Source organism: Cryptomeria japonica, chromosome 8 (assembly GCF_030272615.1).
Source record: "Cryptomeria japonica chromosome 8, Sugi_1.0, whole genome shotgun sequence".
In the NCBI taxonomy this organism is placed as follows: Eukaryota; Viridiplantae; Streptophyta; class Pinopsida; order Cupressales; family Cupressaceae; genus Cryptomeria; species Cryptomeria japonica.
This window is the reverse complement of record NC_081412.1, coordinates 417,486,760-417,507,260: the sequence shown is the minus strand read 5'-3', so window position 1 is coordinate 417,507,260 and position 20,501 is coordinate 417,486,760. Positions and strand designations below refer to the sequence as shown.

Below are 20,501 nucleotides of genomic sequence, written 5' to 3'. Positions count from 1 at the left end.
CAAAATTCCATTCACAAAGCAGTACGTTAATGACCACCATATGTACTATAAATCACAATCAAAACTGATACAATGTTCAAATCACATTAGAAACCAAAGAGTTCCCACACACTCATAGCTTTCACCTTGTGAATTCAAAGAGCTTATACCAACATGACACAACACTATCACACGTTCTTCAACCAACTACCCTTCACCCGTTCAATATTGGTGTCAAGGTTTATGAATTTTTTTGAGTCATGTGCCATTTATTACGTTTCTTTTGTAACTTGTGCTTTTCAGCCTGGTTGACCTATATTGGTCATTTTTGAACATTTATATAATTTCTTTATTTGTTACTAAAAAACAAATAAAAACTAGTCAATGGAAAGCCAGGAAACACTTGAAATCAGACACACTTAACAAAGCAAATCATAGATGTTTACTATCTAGCTATGCATTTACAATAATTATAAATTAAGCAAACAATAAAACTAAATTTTATCCACAGCTAGAATTCATATAATGTTGATGATATACATAACTTGCAAAATGCATCAATGAAGATGATATTATAGGAAATTTCAATTATACAAGAGTACAACTCGAGTAGGTGTAGTGCCATCAGCATGTCATGTGAACTACCAGTGCAGAACTAATTTAAAGGATTGTAAGTATTGGCATATACATCACACCTTTGACACAAAACTAGAATCTGTACATATGATCGAACTGTTAGATGTCTGAAAATTGGAAAAAGTAGAGGCAATCCTTCAAAAAAGTGAGATGTACTGGTTACAAAGCAGTTTTGTTGTAGATTTGCTAGCTTGAGCGCTTTCTTAATGGTACCCTTGCAAACCAATGCTCATACACAATTCTTTTACGTCCCCATTTCCACCATACTGGACCTTTCACAATGTGCCTTCTGATGATTATCTTTCCTGCACACTCACAGAAGATTGTCATACAGAAGAATAAAATTGCAGAATCAAATTGCAGAAAATACATTCATTAAACAAAGTCATTTATGTTCACAAATATCACATGGAAACAGCCCATAGGCATTTAACTCCATATCATGCATTTCAGTCAATGGGCATAAAAAGAGAAGATGACAGGAAGGCTCAATAATCTAAAAACTAACGATTCTATGACAGATTGAATAATGCAATACTGATCATTACCTTCAATTAGTTACTAGTCTCATCACTACTGGCATAAGATCCATAGAGCTAAAACTTGCCAGTTACTTACGAACCAAAGAACATAGATCAATAAGTAATTGCAACTCAGCTGGCAAGTTGCAAGCAAGTACTCCATGAGTAACTAAAAAAAATAGTTAGTTGATGTAAAACATTCACAATCCACATGAGAAAGAGTCAGCGGTTGAAACACAGTTTTAGGACATTGTTTTCCCTCATTTAACCAGGTTTTTCTCTGCTCTTTCATGCTCACAAATTTCAGCATTTTTCAGTTGCTACTAAAGGATAACCATCAGATATGAAATATTTTTACAGGATTTTGAAGGATTTGAGAGGAATGTACTTAGTCATTGGGTTTTTCATTTGAGGTTTACAAAGTTTTTCCTTATATTCTAGCTCTAATCTAGGGTGTCAGTTTTGTTTATTTATAATTTTTTTCCTCCTTTCTTCTTTCTTGAGGTTTTCAAAATTTAAGTTTGATTTTTTTGGCCTATGGCTTACACCTTGTAGTAGCAAATCTACAGAGACCATCTAGAACTAGAAGCATGCCGAACAGGGTCTAGAGACAAGAATGTCAATAGGTAACTATTATGGTTTTCAAATGAGGGGAGGTATTATTGCCTCAAATTACCACCTTGCACAAAACCTTGGTTGATATCTGCAGTCATGCATTGTCATAGTCTCTTGGCATGGCCAACAGATTCATGGAGCCAATTGCATTTCAACGGCTTCTTTGTTACTCATTATACCCATGGTTCAATCCCTTCACTCAAACATGCTACTTGGAACCAAAAGAAATAGCACGACGCTAAGATGGCTGTTGCAAATCCATTAGTAATTTAACGTACTTTCCATGCATCTTATCAAAAACACACTATTCCATGTAGAAAGAAGATAGTTTGGGAACCAATTCCAATACAATGGCCATGGCCAGGAAAGCATTCAAGGCACCTAGTCCTTGTGATTTGAGTGGGCTCTAATTGAAGGAAGCTGACAACAATATACAAGTAACAATAGAATGTTAGAAATGAATTTGGTACAAAAGTGCTGTAATATATTCTCATGGCTAAATAAATGGCAAGAATCACACGTCAATAAACTTTCTAGTGGTTACAATGACCCTATAGATGGGTGATTTGATTCTCAACAACTAAGGTAAAGCACTGAATGCACCTCACCTCTCCTAAAATGAAATCAGCTATCTCCAAGGTCTATATTAGCAGGTCATAGTCATGCAAGATAACTCAGCGACTGTTGTAATATTCTATTTCAAGGGGCCTGTGGTGTATTTAGTTCAATCAATGTGCTTTACCGATTCTATCAACAAATTGATATTTTTTGAACTAACATACAACTACCAACTAATTAAAAAGATTCATTACATTCAGATATTTTATAAATTAGTAATGAATACACACTCGCATTCATAAGATTCAACTTTATATCAGCAATTTGCAAGTTTCATACCTAAAGCTAATCCTCTTCTAAACAGGAGCAAAAAAATTACGAAGCAAATATGGGTTTCAAGAGAGAAAATGAGTCTATTTTATAGTGACAACAGATCTGCCCCTGTTGAAGAGATAAATTCCTTGTAAAACCAATCCTTTTTTGGTCAATTTACACACAACCATGCAAACAAGAAACGTACAGGAGTCTAAGGATGATCAGCAATGAAGAACGATGCAATAACTACCATACACATGCACAAATAAGATGTGCATACAAACCTCACAGCCTCTAATTATTGAGATATTTTATCAAATGCTTGTTGGAATTCATTAACATTCAATTCGAATACAAAAATTCATTGTAACAACATAACCCATATTTGGTAAACTCGAAAATGGAAACAAAAAACAAGTAAAAAGGTCTTAATTTTTAGTAAGCAAAGAGTTTCCAACCACTATACAAAGTTTCAGCTGTCCATTCATAAAGGGCAGTCCAAAAAGCAATCTTTTCCACCCCAACACCTTGAGCAAAAATATTAAATTTGAGCTTTACATCAATGGTTGTAATTGAAAAAAATTAAGGATCTAAAACAAGGCACATTTATTATTTGCAACTTGAGATTCACCATTAAAAAGTTTTCCCTAAAACCGTACAAAACAACCATTACAAAACCAAAAAAATTCCTTAATACTTAAATATCACCAAAGTCCAACGTGCCATTTTGGCATTAAAAATTAAAAATTAAACTTTACAAATGTAAGTTTGATGCCAAATATTTAATCATTACATTTCATTTTGAATTTGACATGTAAATAGCTATCATTTTTGCTCGTGTTCATTTATCTATGCCATCATTTTCAATTTATATTCTTTTCTCTTCTCTTTTTGGATGATCGCCCTGAAAATATCCTTGTAAATTATCAAGAGTTTCCTTTACCAAATTGAAATTCAATCCATCTGAATAATTGAAATGAATATCCCTCAAAATGATTGTATGTGAAATCTTCTTGGGAACTTCAATATATTTTGAAAGCTGTCCTGTGTATGCATCAAACATAGTCTTCATCCCTACAAGCTTGTTGAATGTTTCTGCAGTAATACTCTGCTTAATTAAATCTGGTAACCCCTATACTAAAAGTTGACTGAATTAACAATTTGTCAATCATTAAAAAAGGAACAAGGAATTGCTTCAATGAATGCTTGAATGCCATTGTGCCATTTACAAAGTCTCTTGCCTTTGAAAATCTCCTCTTGCCCTCTTTCAAAATTATGATCCTCCATTTGGTTGATTTAAACAATTAGAGGAGACACCCAAGATTATTTCCTTCGTGTATCCCATCTGAAATAAATATAAAAGAAATCCATTTTAGTTATCTGCTGTAACTACATAATTATCCTCCAATAGTAACAATTTTTCATCCAATTTTTCCTCCAATTACTTAATTGATCCTTTTAATAATCATTGAACCTTGTGTTAGCAGTAACTCCTTCCACACCCCAGTTGCTTGTATGATACCTCCAATTTCAGCTATGACTAGTAGATTTTTATCTAATGTAGCAAATAGAGTTGGTGCAGAAAAGATGAATCTACTGGGCCTGCTAAGTATTGGATATAAGCAATCAATTGTTCCACTTGAGTTTTCAATTGCTCCTTAGTTTACTTATCTTTATCCATCCTACTCATAATGGTTGACATAATTGTTTGCATATTCTCCTTCTCCCTCTCCCTTGTTTGTTGCCCAAGATTTGGTGATTGGTTACTTGTATATATTTCTATTTCTTATCAAAAACGGGGTTAGCTATCTCATCTATTCTTGATCCCTAAGCATTCGTTGAGATAGAAGAGAGACCCCTTGCCTTTTTGGAATGTAGTGTCACTTTAATCAATACTACAATAGCTGAAAAAAGCATCCATCATAGGAACTTCATTTTTTATTTTCTTCAAAGTGCTGTCAAAACATATTGGCATCCTCAACTTTGATGTACCTACTTCTTGAGAAGACCCTCCTCCAATGGCCACATATTTTGTACTTTGGGATGAAGGACTTGGAGTAGTGTGTCACGGAGACCTATGAAATGGGACGGACTCATGAAAAGGAGACCCATGTGGCAAGGCAGTCTTCATTTGTAAAGACACTTTTAGAGGAAGGGCCTCGTCAAAAATTTAAGTCCTTTCATGATCAAATATTTCTTCAACCTCAATATTCTTGAGATCAATATCATCAACAAAGAATTTCATCAACAAAGACTTAAGTATCCTATTGTGATGACTCAAGATATCTTGTTGCGTAGTAGTTTTTGATGCCGCATGTTGGGATTATTATTGAGATGAAAAAGGAGCAAGGAATGGAGCTTCCATAGTAGGGACAATAGTTACAACACCGGCATCTTGTCCCTATGTACCCCTAGTCTTGAACTTGAGTTTCTACTTTTTCTTGATCATGGGTGCATGCTCTTTTGAATCCCCTTCTCCACTTCAACATTATTCACTTGAGAAGGCAAAGCATATTGTAAAAATTTGCTAAAGGGTGGTCTCTTTTTCTTTAGCAAGAGTCTTTTGCCTATCCTTTACCACCTATTTGGGACAAACCCCTTAACCATTCCAATTTCTTGAGATTACCCACTTGAGTCTTTTTCTTGATTGAGGTGTGCTTGAAAATAGACTACTACATCTTTGAAATTTGCAAAGCATAAACCTTTTCTATGTCATAGGATGGGTCCAACAATTTCAAATCATCTAAAATGCTTTTTGGCACTTTGGTAATGTCAAATGCTCAAGTTTGGTATGAATTCAACCCAGAGTAATCTCTCATTCTCGACCACGCAATCAGTCCAAAAGTCATCTAGATCAGATTGATGCTTGTTGAGGGATCCAATTAATCCTTCAATTCCCTTCATAGGATCAAGTTTTCCTCTACTCTCATATAGATGTAAACTGCTCTCTATTGTTTCTTTCTCAACAATTTTGCAATGGATATATGAGATGTAGCTGTACTCACCAATTGTGGAGAATCAGACCCGTGTCTTATGCTTACCATAAAGTTTATGGACTTCAGCTAGTTACCTACACATTTCTCACAAGATTATCCTATTGTTGTATTTTGGTAGCTTGTATTAAGCTGTAGTAATCACTGCGACTCTATATAAGTAAATGTAGACAACTGGATGAACCAATTTCCCCACTCAATAACGGTAGAAGTAGCCTCCAAAGATATCCGTTTATTAAAGCCATTTTCATGATTTTAATTGCATGGATGACAAACGCATCATTTAACCTATTGTAATGTTTGTTGCTTTCTTTTAGTTCCAACTGAAGGCAATGCTCATAAACCTTCTTCACTCCCAAACCCATCTTATCTTTTCAAGTAAATTCGAGAAAGATAGCCCTTCTTGCCAAAACGTAGACAAGATAAGAGGGTATGAAACTTCTTGTTATTTTGCACCTCACATGATTGATCTTGTAGATGATCACTGATCAAGGTTCCCTGGTCAATCCTATTTATATCATCCATAATGGCAAGTATCAAGAATCAGAACCATGGATAGAAGTTCTTGGTTATAGGATTGCCCGCTATCCTATTTAAAAGAGTGATTAAATCACTTATATCTTCGTTGAATTCACTCTTGCATGACCTAGGACATTCTAGTGATAGAAGCTCTTCTCTTGTTTAACTGGTTATCATTCAGGTGTGTTTGTCATGGTAGTTTTTAGCAGTTTTCACAGGGGCATACTTGACATAAGTGGGAAGCCCAAATGTCTCTTCAATGGCTTCAAGAGTGATGTTGAGAAAAAGCTTATTTGCAAGTCCATAGATTCTTCTCTTTTTTGTATGATAGTTTTGAGCACAAACCAAGACAAGATTGGGAGACTGCATTAATACTAGAAATGTTGTGTCTTGTAGAATACCACAATCTCAATGTGATATGTCATCCACCTCATTGACCATTTGAATGATTCAATAACATTCACATGTCCAAGGTTTGTGCCTCTAAATTCTTAAATTGTGGAGGTGAACCTTGAGAGAGCAAGGTAACTTTTAAACTCTTACTTCAATTCTTTAATTGGCTTTATCTTTGATGATGCCATCAAAATTGCAACCAAAGCGAGTGAAGTTTTCAAGCTGAAAAAACTAGGTGCTAAGCATGCAATTTTCTATGTGAGCTTTTAACAAGGCTGATCTTTGATGTCAAGAAGCAATCTACAAACTTGTCCAAAGTTGGTAGAAATCAGGGCTTTCAATGCAAACTACAGTTTTGCTTTTTATGTCTAAAGAGCCTGAAGTTACACTAAGATGGCAGAAACTGGAATTTGAAATGCAATTCACCACTTTTGTAAATTCATTTTAGACTTCCAAAACTCTACTTGTGTAAATTTGACCATACTTATGCATTCTTTAAATTATCTTTTAATAATGATTCCCCATAACGTGTCCTTGAGCCTAGCAACTTCAATACAAGACGATGAGACATCCCTTACATTGACCAATCCCCCCATCCCCTTTTGGTAAAGATGCCCCTGAAATTGGAGTCCCTTTTTTTAAATGATAACTGAGATATCTTGACATCCCTCAAAAACCCTAGGGGCATCAAGGTGTCACCTACATCACAACCTTCAAAACTCGCAAGAGAAAAATAACAATGCAAAGAAAAAAATTCTAGAACAAAAACCCTAAAACAATAACAACCCACCACTAACTCTCCAAATTACAAACTTGCAGCTTTCCTTAGAAAGAAACTCACCTCACTTGTGGGAAAAACAAGCTCCTTTGTCAAAAATGTATTCCTCTTTTATTGAGCTCATCGAGGACAAAGGGTGAGTGATGATGAAATCCTATTTAGTTTCAATATTGTGTTCATGTTTACCAGATTCCCAGTTGATGTGGCCATTGAGATTGTTAAATGCAAGATTTGATTATGAGACAACTGTTGTGAAGTTGTGCAACACAGTTTTTTATGAGTGATGAATATAAGGCAAGAATTGTTGTTTGCTTTTGTTTTTTCTGTTATTAATGTTGTCAATGTAGTTAGGTAATTTCTTTTGGAATTACTTTAAGTTCATGAATTTTTACTTTTTCATTTTATGTATTTTTCATTAAACTTCTATTTTTTCATGGGTATGGTACACCCAGGTACAGCCTAAGTACCCCATACATGTCCCAACACTGAGAGTCCTACCAAAGTACACGCTAGGTTTTCCCAGGCCTTATGAAGTGACCGACAATACAGAGGGTTTGCCTAGACCAGGACATGTACCTAATATGCATACCCCCTGAGTAAATGCAGAACCAAAAACGTAGATATTCATCTTTAATCTCACTACAAGCCTGGAAAATAAACAACATTCTTTGCACATTTGTGTCAGCTTCTAAACTCGTATATCAAGAATCTATTGCTTCCTGCAGGATCTAATTCAATTGGGCCTCTTTCCTTCAAACAGAAACCCCACTATATCACAAGTCTAGAACACGTCTTATTTGCACCTTACATTGCATTCTCCAACAACAGTTGTTTCACAATGAGTGTCTGATACAAATTATCTACCTCATTTAAATACTGGTTCACTTGAACCATCATCTGTGCAACCAATTCTCCAGATGTTGCATACCATCTAACCCAGTCCCTAAATTTATACATTGACGATGAAGGTCCAACCCTATCCAGCTACCATATGGTCTCTTGACACTGTCCAACAGTGTGCACAATCAATTGCTAGATTGTATCTTCCAAACTACTTTGCACAGAGTGCATTCCTTCAACTTGTTTTAGAATCCTTGTTGAACGATTTACCTAGGGTAATCACCATGGAAGCTAGCATTTTTTCAGTTGCAACCAAACTGCATAAAGAAATTGAATAAGCATAAAAGTCTAAGTCACTTTAGAAAAAGCACACCAAACAAATCTAGAATAATAGCACTTACAATCCTTGTTCTCTTATTAGTTATTGGCCAAAGAGCTCAATTGGATGTACTCTGACCAGCCAAGGTTGCCACAGTTGATGTTTTCACATTTTCTAGCCACACAGGAATGATTCACATTCGAAGAATACTATTTGAAAGTTGAGAGCAAGTGTTCAAACCTGGTACTAGGGTTTCTTTGTATTGTAGTGCTCATGCTTGATCTTGCTTTGCTGTTGACCATGGCTATTCTGCGTACTTTCATTTGTTGTACTTTGAGCAACTGTTGTTTTAAGTTTATTTGCTGCTGTAGCTAATGCATCTTGCACAGATTTAACCCATGAGTATTATGCTGATAGGATTTCTATATTGTGTGCTTGAACCTATTAAATATTATCTGTGTTTCTTGTGCTCTATAATAGACAAGTCTTAGCTATTTCTAGATTTCCCATTTTGTTACGTTGATTTGATAAACAAGTATTAAAGTTAAATTAAAAGAATCTCTATAATGTGGTTCCATGCTTCATTATTAACAAACATACTGCTCCTCTATTTTGGTGTGTGAGCATGTGCATCTGTATGTGTGTGTGTGGGGTGGGGCGGGGCACACACATTTTTCATACTTAATTCTCAAACCTTTCCTTTCCATTATTACCCAAACATTTCAACATTCATTATGTTTATATAAGAAGTTAAAACTTACTTTTCTTTCTACCATACAATGCTTGCCAGTGCAACTGCAACTGAAGATAATGCTCCCTTACACTTGACCAGTACTTTGATTGAATTTCAAGAACCTCCAGAAGTGTCTTTAGACCAGACTTTGATGGTTGGGTATCTTGAGGAGGTGGATCGGGGTTATCTCCAAGGAGCACCTGTTATTCATACTTAGTTTATAGATTTTGTTAGCAGGTGTATCAAACAAAAGAACAAACCAAGCATTGACTTTCTGTTATTTAATATAATATCTATCAAAAACATCTACTTTTTTAAAAATAAAGAATAGTACATGTTTTGGGTCAAAAAGTACCAATAACTCATTTATGTCTTAAAAGAAGAAAATGCATATTTATATCACATATTTATGGCAATTAGCAAATAGATCATCAGTTAAACAATGTGACTGAAAGTTACATTTATAAATCAAGTTGTAAGAATGGAAATGAATTAAAATTTAAGAAAATATACAATAAATAAATTTAGAAAACGCAACAAGATACAGTTTCAATCAAAAACAAGTGAAAAAATATCAAAAACTATTAGCATTGGAAGAAACTCTTGACAAGTACATGCACAAACACACGTGTGTACACACACACACATCAATTACCTTTATGAATCAAGCTCCAAGAATTAATGTAAATTAAAATCTAGCGAGTTATACAAGCAAAAGATTTGGAAAAATTGGAAATATATTAGTGTCAATCTAAGATGATATCGATGATTGAAAAATGAAACATTCCCATTGAAAGAAACAATTGACAAGTACATAAGCATACACTGTTACACAAATGCACATGCATGTGCACACACACATATCCACATGCACAGCATCGTCCCAGTCTCTTTGGGACTGTTTTTCTTGCTATTCCTTCCTCCAATTGTCTTTTTGAGTGTCATTCTTGCCTGATAAGCCCATTTCTTGTCCTTCACGGCACCAACATAAACACACATACATACAAGAACACACACACATGCAAACGCGACTCCCCTAGCAAAACAATTTGAGTGATATTAGCTCTGGTAAATATGGATTGTTTCATCTATTGGTATTCCTAACACTAAAACACACATTAAAGTAACAGTAATACAACTCAAATCAGTACTAAAATTTTTAAACTAGAAAACCTATCATATGGTCATCATAACACCATAGATCACAAACAAATCTTCCACACCCAAAACTATATGCAATTCATTGCTGATCCTCTCTTGAAAGACAAGTCCACTAATGTATAGGTCCAGCAGGTTTGGCATATCACCAAAACCTTCTCATCCAAAAGCATCCAAGATATTACAAAGTTAACCCATATGCGTTATAACATCATATAGAAAATGTAATTGTTGATGTACTAGTATAAGTGTTGATTATAAATAAACTATGTTGCAGGGTTTGTCCCCTAGGGTGTGGGATCCAGGTCCGGTTCAATCCCGGTTCGGACTCAAGTTCGAGCAAGGTGCATCATTTTGGAGTCTAGTTCATCCTAGCAAAATCCGAGGCAAACCCAAATGCCCAAGCACCAAAAACAAAACAAAAAATTGCAATTTTTAATCCTTTTTAGCAGCCAGTTTGACTTTAATGCCATGGGAACCCTAAAAGTGACCATTAGAACCATAGAAACAAGACTCAAACCATAGAAACGAGACTCACATTGACTCGCCCAGAATATATACATGAAATATAACATTTAAATTATACTTCATGGACTCACCATGAAGTATAAACTACATTTCAATATGTCTCTTCCTTTCTTATGCTTTAAGTTATATTTCATGTATATATTGACAAGATGTTTGCAAGTGGTTTCAAATCTCTAGGAGTTATAATGAAAATTCTAAGTTTTAAAAGATCTTATAAATTTTCATAATTAGTCAAATTTCAGTAATCAATAGGCTCCTACCAGCATTCCCTCACTCTCTCTATCTCACTCATTTTATCTGCCCTGAAATCTAGACCTGTCTCTCTCCCTCTCACTCTTTCTCTACCACCTCTCTCTCTCTCTCTCTCTCTCTCTCTCTCTCTCTCAAACCCCCACGAGGGGTGCTACACTCAAGCTCGTTTTGGTGTTGTCTACCTTCATACAAACAACATGACTACAAGCAAGGGGAGATGAAGATGTGGTATATAGACCCAGAGCATACTAACTTGAATGCTTCCATTTCTCAACATATTTCATTTGAGGACTCGAAAAGCAAGAACACTATTAGTGCAACTGCAACTGCAACTGCAACTGGCAATGGCATTGCTTGTGGTTCATCTAATGTTCCTACATCATCTAATGTCAATGATGATGATGATGTTGAGATTTAAAGAATCCATTTGATGATTAAACTTAAAAGTTAAAAGTTCCAATTGTTGAAACAATGAAACTTGAACTCGATATTATTATTTTGATATTGAACTTGAAGTATATGATGCTATGATTACAAGATTATGGTGGTTTTGTTGTTTTTGTACTAATGAAAACAAACGAACTCAAAACCCAATTACAAAATTTTGCCAAACCAGCGAACTGGGTCCTCGAACCCAAATCTGAACCCAACCCCGAACTGGCAACTTAGTAAATAAACTGCAGCAACAACCCCAAAAGGCATCAAAAAACAAGAAATAATCAGATCATCAATGAAACAACAGCAAAATACCTTGCAAGGATGAAGCGTAATGCTGGTGTGGGTATGATAACACCTTGATGTTGCTGTATTTTTTATTAAAAAAAAGAACTGAAACATGACTGGTAAAGCTTATAAAACTCCGAAAGGAAGCATACTAACACACCCTCTTGCAAACAACCAGGTAAGAATGTCAAAACTCCATCAAACACACCCCAAAATCAATATAAAGGGCAACATAGGCTGATAACATAAATCAGACATAAACTGGTTTGTAAAAACATATTGTGTTGCTGTCAATGCAGGTACAGCAAGTACAAAACACCTCAAAACTCAACACTCAGTAATTATTCCACTCCATGATGACTTGAGAGCAACATATAACTGCTAGACACCTCAAAATAAGAAAAAATGAACATCATTAAGAAGGCGTTTCATTCCCAACATCCACACGCCCCACCCTTTACTGGTGCAGCGTCCCTTGGAGTAATACAGGCCAAACAACTTTCAAACCTGTCCTCCTTAGACTATAAGACCTACACAAACACTATCAAATGCAAACTCAAACAACAACAAAAAATAATTTCATTACCCAGCAACGAGACATCCTCAGATGGCATGGTCAAGAAAGGAGGCTACAGCCTACCTAGAAGGTGTATGTCCTGCTAAATAACTTTTACAAACCTCTTCCAAAACACTGAAATCACATGAGTTCAATCACCCAGAATAATTAGCATTAACAAACCTCTTCAAAACACATCAAAACCCTTCATTTTTCATCAGCATATTAAAAAAGCTTCACTTGCAGCACAACTGTGATTCCTGAATGAAATTGCCAAGACTGGCTAGGGGGTTTTTATCCCCGAAACTAATAACCTCAAGAGGGTTTTTGTCCTTGAGAAATATTGAGATGAATACAGGTTCTCTTCATATGCATTAACGAATAACATATCATGGCTAACCTCACAAATGAGCTCTCGATCCTTTTTGTAACAAATCTGGAGGGAAAATATCAGTAATAAAAAATTATTGCAAATTTCCTCCACAAAGTTCCTTTTTCAAAATAAATAACAATCCAATGTCCAAAAAGACCCCTGCCTACATGTCCCATTTGATGAACTTATAACACCTTTTTAGTTTTTAATAAATATTAAATAATCATACTAAGTTAACCTTTTAATATTTTAACCAGCAAACAAATTAACTAATAATTATATAATATTTCAATAAATTGCCCAAGTTGTAGAAAATATCGAAATTTCTGACCATACCAAAATGTTACTTAAGACTTACGATGATGACCAAAAGCAACAAGGTGACTGTTTAAAAATAGTGAACTTCACCAATAAGTTTGAAGAGCTCCCAAAAGGTCAAAAATCTGTGTTACAAAGGGAGGTGTCCCCATAACTAGAGTCTACACCCCCATCCCCCATGCCATTTTAGGATGGAGAAGCATTAGGGGACATCACCCTATCGTCCCCTCAATTTCCAGATCTTCTGTAACCCGTACCAATTTTAGGAAACCTCCCGGAAACTTTTGGGAACCCCTGCCTTCTCCAAGACAGTCGGGAACGGCCAGGGACGATTGAGACATCCCTTGACTGTGCTAGGGACGGCCAGGCATGCCCTGCAGCTAAATGTTTTAAGTTAAAAAAATAAAAATAAAAACATGCATTTTTTTAAAAACCTATTGGATTGTAAAGTAGCAGGGGTCCCACAATCCCTCTTATGCCACTTTACAACCCTCAAATACCACCAAAACATAAAACATATCATTTCATTTTTGTTTAATGTTCCCTCCATCTTGTTGTGTGCGTTTTCAGTGTGCAATCATTTGTTCAAGACTGTTGCAGTGACAAGGAAGGGAGATTGTCAAGTGAGATTGAACATCTCTCCTGCATTTTGTCACATTTTGCAGTAGTCCCACGTCTGAAACAAAATAACAGCTGCAAATTTGAAACTACAGACAAGGTACGCCATTTTCATTTATTTTTTTTGGTTTACTGTTTTTAAATTTTTAGTTTGTTAGTAAGTTTGTAAATTTAAAAATGCTTTCATCTTTTTTGTTTCAGACTTTCTATTTGCTATCATTAAAAAAACACCAAAAATGAGCAGCAGCAGTAGTGTCAGTCATGAGGGTAGTGAAGAAATTGAAAATGAAGTAAAAAGAATATCAATAGACCCTTTTTCTGATTCTGAAAATCCAAACCTAGCTTCTATTCCACAAGACAATTTTCCATGCCGTTCACCCTCTCTACAAAAATATGCAAAAGGCCCTTTCAACCCCAAGAAACCATTGCTTAAATTTGTCACCAATATGACCCTCAACGGGCAAAAATGCAGGGGGGCAGCAGGCATTTGCTATCTCATATTTGCAAAACTGATTACTGCGGGAGCTATGCTAAGGTTAGACCCCATTTATTGGGTGAGAGTGGACATGAGGTTAGAGTTTGTGAAAGTATAACATTGGAACAGCAAATTGACATGGCAAAGTTGGTTGGAGTAAGGACAAAATCATTGGTTCTACTCACAATAAGAAATAGCCATCTGTTGATTTGCATGACTATTCCAATATATTGCTTGGAGAGAGTTGTGATAGAGAGAAGAGGAAGGTCACTTCTCCTATAAGTGAGAAAAATACAATGATAGGGTTAATAAATATGCAAAATCGTGAGCAAACAGATGATTCAGTGGCCACATTTTTTATGCCCATGCTATTCCATTTCATTTGGCAAGGCCACCTGTTGGTGTCTGTTTTATCATCTACCAAACATAAGAATAAAGTACCCAAAGATAATTTATCCTCTCTTGAAAAATCACCGCGTATTCTAAGATTGCTAGAAGATCATATAGCAATTCCAAGGTTTCTTTAGTCAAGTCTTGACATGTGGATAAGCTCAATGGGCGTTGTGATTTGATGGTAATACACAAAGGGACTTACGCTTGGATCGTTTAATTCAGAATGAAGGTTTAAACAATGAAGCTCCACCATTTGGGACTTGGATCATGGAAAACTAGAAAGGAGACAAGGGTTTAGAAGTTCTAATCTATTCCTAGGAATTCCAAAGACAGTATTGATTAGGTGATCTCAATAACCACACTTTGCTTCACCTCATTCACGACAACTACACAAAGTGGGTGCAATCTTCAAAGGACGTGCTTATGATTTGGAAGTTAAACATGCACAAAGGAAAGCTCATACTAACTTTGCACAATGAATGAAAATCATTCATTCACCAAAAGTATGAGCAGAGATACACCATAAACCAATACTTATTAGATCTTTCATTCATCTAACAACATAAAATAAATTCTAAACTATTGTGTTGAAGAAATTGAAACCTCGCCAATCATTCAAATAATAGAGATTACAAGGCCTTAAGAGAAAGCACACAAGTAATATATTATCTGAAAATGACCTTCTCGCGACAATGTTTCAAAAACCTCACTCTCCAAATGAGAGGAGGCAACCTTATACAGTATTCCAGAAATTATGAACGGCCTAGATCGAACAATGATCAAGGGCTTAGATTGAAAGATTGAAACCCTAATTAGGGTTTCCCAAAACTAACTACCCTTCAACCAATGAGAAAATTACATTTGGGGACACTTGTCCTTCTTGCTAAATAAGAACCAACAATGAAAATAGAAGGTTGTTGCATTGTGAAGTGTGCCCTCTAGAAGCTTTTGTGGATAAGTCAGGTTCATTGAACCTGGACAAGCTGACTTGGAACAATCTGACTAGTTGGAAGATGACGAGGCGTCACCTCAGCATGTTGGATGTCCAGCCTAAATTCTCCAAATTGTGCGAAGAAATCATCTAAGTATGGAAATTTGTTTCTTCTTATCATCACCTGATTTTCATTGGGAGCTTGTCTTTGACTCTTCAGGAGATGAAATCCTTCAAGAAGTTGTCCTTCTTGCTTCCATAGGTCTAGGATTGTAGATGAAATTCCCCAAGAAGTCTGAAATTCTTTTCATCAAGTCTAAGGACTTTTCCTTCTTGGTGCCTTGAGATTCTTTCAAGTGCCTTGAATTTGGAGAAGAATTCCTCTATGCCTTCACCATAATGGAGGAATTTGGAATTTCTTCCTATGAAATAGTTTTTCCCCTACTTAGCCAAATTTTGGCCATCTTTATGCTTGGACGAACCTTGCTCGTGGACTTGTCTTCAATTCTGAATTTGGCCTGAAACTCCATTTGTGTTTTTTGCGATGATCCCGCCTTCAGCTGCCATTTATGATCTGCGAAACCAAAATAAAATTAAGTTAGAATCCTCATTTTGAGCGTGAATTTTGATGGTTTTATGGCAGAGTGTGTTCTGATTTTGGTCCCTTTTACTCCAATTCCTCAACTCTTTTTGCCTTTAACAAGCTACAAACACTTAGAAATTTTAGAAACCCTTGAAAATTCAATCTGATTTGAAGGTTTGGGAGTGTAATTTGTCTTTGATTAATCTAAAAATGAATAACTTAGTCCCAAAATCTGTGAAAATCAGACTAAGTCCCCAAAAATCTCCTCCAAAATCTTGAAAAGTGAATTGAAAACCACCAAAGATGCCTTGAATAGATGAAAACCCTTGTTTGCCTTCTCCTCAATGCCTTAGAAAATTTTCAAACTGCTCTAGAGGCTCTGAAAATGCTTTGGAAAACCTGAAATAATCTTTCTTTAAGTATCTTGTTCTCCAATTTCAAACTGCTTGAATGAGAGAAATGAATGAATGATTCATTCTTAAAGAGTTTGAACTTTGCAATTAAAAACCCCAGTCCTTCCAAATTCGAACTAGATTTGTTTCTATTTTTCTTCCATTCATCGAACCTAGACATGTCTTGTTTCTTTGTTGAGTTTAGTCTTTTATGAAAGTTTCTTCTATTTTCAGTTTGAGTTCATGAATCGAACTCTATTTTTCTTTCTCCTTCCACATTCGAAACTTTCTAAAAACTTTCTTCTTTCCCTCATCTCGAATTTTGAAACTTTCCAGGTTGGGCGGACTTTATTGATTTCATGACTTCTTATCACCTCCATGGCGGACTTTGCCACATTCATGACCCTTCTCTTTGGGCGGGGTTCAGGAGACTCGTGCACCATTCTTGTTATTGCTTCACACCCCAAGGCGGACTTTCTGATAGTCAAGAACCAAGGTGAGGGCGGAGTTCATTAACCTCATGCACCTTACATTCAACCAAGGGCGGACTTCATCATCTTTGTGGCTCATTGCTTGAGGGCGGAGTTTGTCATCTTTGAGAACCTTTCATCTGCAGCAGGGCAGACTTTATGAAGCTTGTGCACCATCTCAGCTTGTTGTGTGAGGCGGACTTCCTTAATTTGTTGCACTTTGTTGATTAGTCCTAGGCGGACTTGGCTAATTCCATGCTCCTCATGTTTGCTGCTTCTTTCACCTCTTGGGCGGACTTAGACATACTCTTGATCTTCTTCCCTTGCATTTCACATGGCGGACTTTACTTAAGTTGTGCACCACTTTACCCCTGCTAGGGCGGACTTTGTAATGTTTGTGCACTCAACCTCTTGATAGGGCAGACTTTATCATCTTTGTGCACTTCAAAACCTTTCCATATAGGGCGGACTTTACTGAAATCAGGAACCATAGACTTGCAGGGTGGGCGGACTTCATTGATTTCATGCCACATTGCTTCAATTAAGGGCGAAGTTGGAAGGATGTGTGCACCACTTATCATCTCTCTCAAGGCGGACTTTATCATCTTTAGGAACCTTTCTCATGACCTTAGGCGGACTTCACCTCAACTTGTGCTCTTTCCCCATCATCTATAGGGGGGAACTTGGTCTGATGTATGACCCTTTGGAGGGTGGTCTTCAACATCTTTGTGCACCAACACCAAGGCGGACTTGGTGGATCTCAGGAACCACAACCTTAACCAAGGGCAGACTTTCTTGATGTCAGGAAACCCTTCATCATTTTCAAGGCAGACTTCATGAACTTCAGGAACCACATGATCAAAACCTGAAATCTCCATAACTTGTGCAAATTTTACCGGATTATCTTGAAATTTGAAAACTATACTTCATTCATCCATCGAATTCCTCAGGGTTCCTAAAATTTAGGAAATTGGCTTTTTCGGTCAAAACTTGGATTTTAGGAGGAATTTGTCGATCATTTTGGTGCATCTCAGTGTGAACAGTGCAAACCCTAGATCCACTTTCTAAAAATAGAAAAAGCAATGTTCCCTAAAAAATAGGAAAAATTTTCTAAAAATAGCCATTTCGGGGATTGTGCTCAAAATGCCAAAAACGAAACTTCCTAAAAAATAGAAAGTTGTCTAAATTAGCTCAAATCAATTGTGATCTTCATCCTTTAGGCTTTCTAGACACAATGACGATGTCTAGACTCTATTCTAACCGTGGCTTGCACATACTGACTCACAACTTCAAAACTCGGGTCGCTCAAAACTGACAAACTTGACAATACTGATGCAGGAAGACCACAAGGCTCTAACAAAAACCCTAGAAAGCAGGAAAAAGGGAGGGTCCCCATTCGCAATGCGGCGATGTGTGAAAAAGGTCACAACACCACCTTATTTCAAAGCTATGTTGAGAGATGCAACGGTAGTTGACTCTCTTATGTTTCCCCTAAAGAACATAGATTGTGCCCCTCCCTCCTTGACAAACAATATTCAAAGATGAACATGTTGATGGCGGACATGAAACAAACATGGATTAGGACTGGTTGTACATTCTTATGGATGGGTGGACTCATATTTGACATCGACCACTCATTAATATTATTGTTACATGCCCTACTAATTCATACTTTCTTAGAGCTATTGATTTTTCTAGGAAATGTAAGAATACTGAATACCAATTTGGCATTTTGAAGGAGCCCATAGAGAACTTTAGGTCTTCTAATGTTGCACAAGTTGTGACAGATTCATCTCGTGTTTGTAAGTTAGCTGGTTTGATGGTTGAGAGCACTTACAAACATATTTTTTTGGACTAATGCTATTTACATGCTTTGAAAGTCATTGGCAAAATAAGCTAGAGACATACAAATGTTTGTATCTAACCATCACACTTCAATTGCACTATTTTGATGTTATTCAAAGAAAGAATTCCTAAAACCAATTGAGACTAGATATGCCAGCTATTTTATTTTTTATGGAGAGGATATTGGAGGTGCAAGATGCTCTACAATCCACAATGGTTTGTGGAGAGTGGAAAAAGTGGGTCAATTAAAGACAGAAAAAGGAAAGGTGGTGAGAGAGACTGCTTAATGACAATTGGTGGTCCAATATCAGGTAAAAAAAATTGTTTTAGTTAGTACTTTGTTTTACTTTTTAGCTTTTCATATTTTATTTTTTAATTTTTATTCATTATTAATAGCATTAATGTCAAAAAAAATAATTTTAAATGTTGCTTGTAGATATAGTTTCTCTATCGTATCACCTGCTGTTGGGGTAATGATGTAGATACAAACTCTCCTAGCCTTGGAGAGATTTATGAGACTTTTGATAGCATGCTTGATCAACTGAAGCAAGCAATTTGTGCCAAGGATCTTGCATTGCCATTCTATGAGGAGCATACTAGGCCTATTATCACAGAGAGGTGGAACACAATGAACACCCTTCTTTATATGGCTGCCTGTGCTCTTAATCTGAAGTGGTATGCACCTAAACCTGGCGAAATGCTTCATTTTAAGGATGATGAGGTGATGGAGGTGCTTGCAGAAACACTTCGTAAGATATATAGCACCAAGGAGGCAACCATACTTTGAGAGCAGTGACTTTGATTTTTTTATCTTTACAGTCCTACATTCAGCAAACCAAATGCTAGGACAGAGAGGGCCACTATTGCACAAAAAAATCCCATTAGATGGTGGAAATTTCATGGGAAGGGCACACCAAAGTTAAAACAACTTGCTATTTGTTTACACTCACAGATTGCATGTTCCTCTGCTGAAGAGAGGAATTGGTCCACCTATGGCTTCGTCCACTCCATTAAGAGAAACAAGCTTTACCTCCAACTGAGCAGAAAAACTGGTTGCAGTTTATACTGACTTGAGACTTCAAGATTGTTAGACTACTAAGTTCTGACAGACTCCAACAGTGTGTTGGGATGTTGATCCAAAAAATGTTATGCAGATTGATGAGGAGGAAGTACATCCAGAAATGGTCGGGCTACCATTGGATGATTCACTTCAGGCAGAAAGTGACAGTAACATGGATGGTTCAACTCTTTGGATATTGATAGCCTGAATGAGGCATAGTCATAGATTGTAATTTGTTGTATATTTAAGTTTGAGAATTTGATTTACTTTAACAATTAATTTTAATTTTATAGTTTGAAGTTGAACAACAAAACGCTTCAATACTTAATACTGCTGTCATGAATCTCATCAGTAATTTAAATTTTATTGTTATACTACTTGATTGAAGCTTATACTGCTGTTATACTACTGCTGTCATGATTTATATAATATTGATATTGTTGTTATCAGTTATTGACATATCTCTCTCTCTATACTATAATTTGAAAATCTAGAATACAACCTATACGCTCATACTCTCATCACACCCAACAACTTATCTCACACTCTCATCCCACCCAAAATCTAGAATCCAACCTATATGCTCTAATACAAAAGATCATTGGAAGCACCTTAGACCATTTCATG

The 20,501-nt window shown here is 36.2% G+C and overlaps 1 protein-coding gene across 10 annotated transcripts in view; it reads right to left on the bottom strand.

The window, feature by feature from the left end:
* Positions 1-532: 532 nt before the first annotated feature.
* LOC131028547 (histone deacetylase 15) overlaps positions 533-20,501 on the bottom strand; it is a 122,311-nt gene continuing 102,342 nt past the window's right edge. For 3 of the 10 annotated variants that reach the window (XM_057958833.2, XM_057958834.2, XM_057958835.2), the window contains exons 16-18: positions 9,228-9,399; positions 8,707-8,837; positions 785-920 (exon numbers count right to left, since the gene is read on the bottom strand). In XM_057958833.2, coding sequence (XP_057814816.1) covers positions 8,713-8,837; positions 9,228-9,399 — 297 coding nt within the window. In that variant the 3' untranslated portion in view covers positions 785-920; positions 8,707-8,712. Of the gene's footprint in view, positions 921-3,341; positions 3,970-8,706; positions 8,838-9,227; positions 9,412-20,501 lie in introns of those variants that run through there. The other 7 variants (XM_057958836.2, XM_059210833.1, XM_057958838.2 and 4 more) reach the window with 7 other exon arrangements.